The 6630-nt window shown below is 44.6% G+C and overlaps 1 protein-coding gene across 1 annotated transcript in view; it reads left to right on the top strand.

The window, feature by feature from the left end:
- The first annotated feature begins 5217 nt into the window (after positions 1-5217).
- LOC123049640 (F-box protein At5g25290-like) overlaps positions 5218-6630 on the top strand; it is a 13116-nt gene continuing 11703 nt past the window's right edge. The window contains exon 1 of the mRNA XM_044472538.1: positions 5218-5935. Within this exon, the coding sequence (XP_044328473.1) occupies positions 5280-5935 (656 nt within the window). The 5' untranslated portion in view covers positions 5218-5279. The remainder of the gene's footprint in view (positions 5936-6630) is intronic.

Genomic DNA, 6630 nt, shown 5'->3' with positions numbered 1-6630 from the left:
AAACCATGTCCGATCATCACGTTAGATGGAGTAGTTTTCAATGGTGAACATCACTATGTTGATCATATCTTCTATAAGATTCACGCTCGACCTTTCGGTCTCAGTGTTCCGAGGCCATATCTGCATATGCTAGCCTCGTCAAGTTTAACCTGAGTATTCTGCGTGTGCAAAACTGGCTTGCACCCGTTGTAGATGGATGTAGAGCTTATCACACCCGATCATCACGTGGTGTCTCGGCACGACGAACTTTAGCAACGGTGCATACTCAGGGAGAACATTTTTATCTTGAAATTTAGTGAGAGATCATCTTATAATGCTACCGTCAATCAAAGCAAAATAAGATGCATAAAGGATAAACATCACATGCAATCAATATAAGTGATATGATATGGCCATCATCGTCTTGTGCTTGTGATCTCCATCTCCGAAGCACCGTCATGATCACCATCGTCACCGGCGCGACACCTTGATCACCATCGTAGCATCGTTGTCGTCTCACCAACTATTGCTTCTACGACTATCGCTACCGCTTAGTGATAAAGTAAAGCATTACAGGGCGATTGCATTGCATACAATAAAGAGACAACCATATGGCTCCTGCCAGTAGCCGATAACTCGGTTACAAAACATGATCATCTCATACAATAAAATATAGCATCATGCCTTGACCATATCACATCACAATATGCCCTGCAAAAACAAGTTAGACGTCCTCTATTTTGTTGTTGCAAGTTTTACGTGGCTGCTACGGGTTGAGCAAGAACCGTTCTTACCTACGCATCAAAACCACAACGATAGTTCGTCAAGTTAGTGCTGTTTTAACCTTCTCAAGGACCGGGCGTAGCCACACTCGGTTCAACTAAAGTTGGAGAAACTGACACCCGCCAGCCACCTGTGTGCAAAGCACGTCGGTAGAACCAGTCTCGCATAAGCGTATGCGTAATGTCGGTCCGGGCCGCTTCATCCAACAATACCGCCGAACCAAAGTATGACATGCTGGTTAGCAGTATGACTTGTATCGCCCATAACTCACTTGTGTTCTACTCGTGCATATACATCTACGCATAAAACCAGGCTCGGATGCCACTGTTGGGGAACGTAGTAATTTAAAAAAAATTCCTACGCACACGCAAGATCATGGTGATGCATAGCAACGAGAGGGGAGAGTGTGTCCACGTACCCTCGTAGATAGAAAGCGGAAGTGTTATGACAACGCGGTTGATGTAGTCGTACGTCTTTACGATCCGACCGATCCACGTACCGAACGCACGGCACCTCCGAGTTCAGCACACGTCAGCTCGATGACGTCCCTCGAACTCCGATCCAGCCGAGCTTTTAGGGAGAGTTCCATCAGCACGACGGCGTGGTGACGGTGATGATGATGCTACCGACGCAGGGCTTCGCCTAAGCACCGCTACAATATTATCGAGGTGGAATATGGTGGAGGGGGGCACCGCACACGGCTAAGAGATCAAGAGATCAATTATTATGTCTATGGGGTGCCCCCTGCCGCCGTATATAAAGGAGCAAGGGGGAAGGAGGAGAGGGCCGGCCAAGGGGAGGAGGCGCGCCCCAGGGGGGCAATCCTACTCCAAGTAGGATTCCCCCCTCTTTCCTAGTCCAAGTAGGAGAGGGGAAGGAAGGGGAGGAGAAAAAGAAGGAAAGGGGGGGCCGGCCCCCTAGTCCAATTCGGTTTGGGCTAGGGGGGCTGGCCGCCTCTCCTCTTCCACCACTTGGGCCCATGAGGCCCAATAACCCCCCGGGAGGTTCCGGTAACCTCCCGGTTTCTCCAGTATTTATCCGATAACCCCCGGAACTCATCCGGTGTCCGAATATAACATTCCAATATATCAATCTTAACGTCTCGACCATTTCGAGACTCCTCGTCATGTCCGTGATCACATCCGGGACTCCGAACTACCTTCGGTACATCAAAACACAAAACTCATAATACCGATCGTCATCTAACTTTAAGCGTGCGGACCCTACGGTTCGAGAACTATGTACACATGACCGAGACACATCTCCGGTCAATAACCAATAGCGGAACCTGGATGCTCATATTGGCTCCTACATATTCTACGAAGATCTTTATCGGGCAAACCGCATAACAACATACGTTGTTCCCTTTGTCATCGGTATGTTACTTGCCCGAGATTCGATCGTCGGTATCTCAATACCTAGTTCAATCTCGTTACCGGCAAGTCTCTTTACTCGTTCCGTAATACATCATCTCGAAACTAACTCATTAGTCACAATGCTTGCAAAGCTTATAGTGATGTGCATTACCGAGAGGGCCCAGAGATACCTGTCCGACAATCGGAGTGACAAATCCTAATCTCGAAATACGCCAACCCAACAAGTACCTTCGGAGACACCTATAGAGAACCTTTATAATCACCCAGTTACGTTGTGACGTTTGGTAGCACACAAAGTGTTCCTCCGGTAAACGGGAGTTGCATAATCTCATAGTCATAGGAACATGTATAAGTCATGAAGAAAGCAATAGCAACATAGTAAACGATCAAGTGCTAAGCTAACGGAATGGGTCAAGTCAATCACATCATTCACCTAATGATGTGATCCCGTTAATCAAATGACAACTCATGTCCATGGCTAGGAAACTTAACCATCTTCGATTAACGAGCTAGTCAAGTAGAGGCATACTAGTGACACTATGTTTGTCTATGTATTCACACATGTATTATGTTTCCGGTTAATACAATTCTAGCATGAATAATAAACATTTATCATGATATGAGGAAATAAATAACAACTTTATTATTGCCTCTAGGGCATATTTCCTTCAGTTACTTTGGCTGCCAATTCTTTATAATGTTGTGCATGGTTAGTTTCTGTCACTAGCATAGCAATTTAAGTTTTTTTTGTATGATTAGTTGTCGTGTCATCAGCATTGCAATTTTTTTTATCATTTTTGTATATGGTTAAATTTGTGTTAGTAGTATGGCAAATTCAGTTTTTCGTGTATGGCAACTCCTTTCAACATGCAAAAACTATATGATTTCTGTGTATAAAATTTGCCATATTACCATGTTTTAGGATGTTTTATATACATTTACATATTTTTCCCATGTCTTATAGATTTTTTTCTTATAAAATTGCCATGTATGCATAATTTTTCCAAAATATATATGCAAAGATACAGTTGACATGAATTAAAGAATGTATATTTTCAATTTCATTTCCTGTTTTTTCAGAGAACAAATTTCCTAAATTTGCCATGTGGCAACTACAAATTTTCCAACAGTTTCCTTGTTTTCATTTGACATGGTTCCTAAAATTTTCCATCTGCCCATTACACATCCTCCATAAGTTTTCATGTTTTTTAGAACTTTGTTTGTTTTTAGTTAATTAAATTGGATGCCAAATATCAACATTTTTAAGGCTTGATACTTTTTGGTGCTCAAGCCGCGTCTTTTTTCACGCATCTTTTATTTTTGCATGTGATGTTGATTTTAGGGAGAGGAGTTGATTTTGGTTCATGCTGGGAGGTATCGCATAGCGAAAAGGTGCTCTCCCATTCCTCCCTATCGTGGGGAACAATCGCTCGTGCTGGGGACCACTCAAGGGGGAACATCAGCCCGTGATCGTGGTCCCTTTTTCTATGTAAGAGAAGAAGACATATGACTATAGAAAAAGGGTAAAAACAATTTTTATCCAGGTTAACTTTTTATAAAACAAGCCAGAGAAACAATAAAATAGTATCTAGTGGCTAAATGTATCAAACATTTTACTTATTTTTGAGACAACACTACATACTTATCTTGCATTGCCATTCCCGAGTAGTCACATGCATGTAGGGTTGAAAATGAAGTGAAACTTTCCGCCTTTTTGATAGATAAATGGAAACGGAGATGAAATACCGAAACAAAAGTGGGAATTTACAAAATAAAAATGTTATTTTCTTTACGGGGAAACAGAAACAAAATACGGCATATGCCTAACAAGAAAATGAAACTTTCCATTTCCGTGAAGAAAATTTCCGTTCCTACTATGGTCATGTACCTGCTTTATAGACCAACCACCAAAGAAGACTATTACGCAATGAGCAGAATGATCCATGTGTGGCCCACCTTCTACTACCACGCAAGGAAGCTAGTCATGATTGTAACCACAGTGGAGGCCGCGCTTAAAATTCCCCTTCGCAAATTATTGTGTGATATTACAATGTGTTTAATTTGTACGAGGGTGACCTGATACATTGTGTTTTGCTTATATAGGAAGTTTGTCATTCTGATTACCAGAATTGTGTTTGCCTTGCCAAAGTTGAAAAATATGCACAAATGCATATCTTAAAATATAACAACATAATATTTTGTAGTCATGTTAACAGTTGATTAAATTTACCTATTGGTCTGCTTGTGGTTTTCTCTCTGGTTCAAGGAGTTTTTAATTTTAAGTTTCGGTGAGCATCCCCTTTTGTTGTTATGTATACGACGTATTCGCTCCGTGTTTATTTCCGGTTGTATTCGTTTTTGCTTCCGGTAGCAACCAACTGTCTGTCCCCAGCAAAAAGAAAAAAAAAACCAACTGTCTGTTTTCACTCAGCTTTCATCCCTTTTACCGCCACGGCATGGGGAGATTGGGCACTTTGATAATTTGTTACTGCTTACATTGGCATTGATTATTTGTCACGCCTTACTTTGAAATCTTGATGATTTGCTCTTTTTCATTTGAACTCATTCGTTTATTTTTCTTTTGAGGATAAAAGGTTACATTAATACAGATTACTATACTGCCCATTTATGTTCTGCTCACTGAAGAAATGAAGAGCCAGCCGGCAAGTGCTTCTCGCCGCCGCCGCCGCGTTCTCTGCTTCTCCCAGCCGCCCAGTGTTGCTGCAGTTCACTGCACATCCAGGTAGCCGGCGTGCTGCTCTCCCGCCATCCTCTCCTTGCTCAGCCACCGGCGATGCCTCCTCCGACTGGACCTTGGTAGCAGCGGCTCCGGCTCCGGCGACCTGCACAGCGCCGCGTCCCAGGTTCCTCGCCGAGTGCAGCGACCAGAGTAGGAGCGACCACCAACTGTCTCAAATGGGTCTCGCGTTCCCGTTCGGCCTCCGTTTCCTACTCGGGTTACAAGTGAGGTCACCCCCCGATCCTATTCGGTTCGGCCTGGGTTGGTTCACCTAGCGCCTATAAGTACAGCCGGGAGCAGCCTTCCGTCGGGGTTCTGTAGCTGATTACAAGCCAAAAGACCTACTCGTAGTTCTGTAGCTGCCCCGTTCACTACTGAAATTTAGAGAAGACCCACCGCCGATGGAGACCGAGACTGTGGTCAGAAACTTGCCGGAGCTGCCGCGGGACGTATTGATGGATATCTTCGCCCTCCTGGAGATCCCAGACCTCATGCGTGCGGGCTCCGTCTGCTCCTCCTGGCGGTCTGTCTATATCAGCCTACGCAGCGAGCTTGAGCTGTACAAACGGCCCCAGACGCCTTGCCTCCTCTACACCTCTGAATCTGCCGCGGACAACGTAGCTTGTCTCTACAGCCTCGCGGAAAAGCGGGTCTACAATCTGACTCTTCCGGATCCACCCATCCGGAGTAGATATCTGATTGGGTCCTCACACGGCTGGCTGATCACCGCCGACGAGAAGTCCGAGCTACACCTTCTCAATCCGATCACCTGTCAACAGATTGCTCTCCCGTCAGTGATCACCAACGAGAGGGTGAAGCCGGTCTTTGACGATGCAGGCACACTTAAGGAGTACGAGTGGTGGGAGCCGAAGCACGACATTGAGCTCGACTGTGAAGTGGATGGTCACCATAAGTCAACCCATGCTCTCGACAAGCTTCGTGACCTGTTCTACCACAGGGTACGCATATTTCCTGACCCGTCCACAGGAAGCTACATTGTGGTTCTCACCCACAGCGAATCGCAACAGCTTTCGTTTGCGAGGGTAGGAGATTGTAAGTGTGACGCCCGGATAATCAAGCTACAGTAAACCTCTCTGCTAATGTTGCCACGACACCACGATTACTGTTGATAATCTCGCGATGATTCAAAACTCGTTCAAATTCAAATTTGAAATAAAGTCAAACTAGAAAAGTTTTCAAAAGCCAAAACTAAAATGTTCTGAATGTAGCAAGTAATTCATAATAAATATTGATGGAGAAGACACACTGTTATAAAGTAGTTAAATGCACTAAAATAAATAAAATAGTGGTAGAACTATTAATTAAATGCTCGTAAATTAATAGACAAATACAAACTACTTTCTAAAATGTGTAAATTGCTTGTGGCAGTGGGATATTTAGTAATACTAATTTAGGGACTGTTATTGTATTTTATTTGAACTAAAATCTATTAAAGGTATAAAAGAGAAAGTTTTTGAAAGTAAAATAGAAAACAGAACAATACAAAAGAGAAAAAAAAGGAGAAAGACCCCCCCGCAAGCTGGACCTCGGTCCAGCACACTATCGGGCCGCCAGGCCGACCCACCCGCGCCCTCTACTAACCCCCCTGGCCGCCCGAAACCCTAGCCCCACTCGTCCACTTCCCCCACGAACCCCCACCCACTCATTCGCTTCCCCCCTCCCCCGATCCAATTCTGGATCGGGATCGGGCTTCGACGCCGCCAGCCGCCACCCGAGGACCGCCCCGTCGTC

The sequence above is a fragment of the Triticum aestivum genome, chromosome 2D (genome assembly GCF_018294505.1).
Source record: "Triticum aestivum cultivar Chinese Spring chromosome 2D, IWGSC CS RefSeq v2.1, whole genome shotgun sequence".
NCBI lineage: Eukaryota > Viridiplantae > Streptophyta > Magnoliopsida > Poales > Poaceae > Triticum > Triticum aestivum.
The sequence above is the reverse complement of the archived record's forward strand: the minus strand, read 5'-3'. Positions and strand labels throughout refer to the sequence as shown.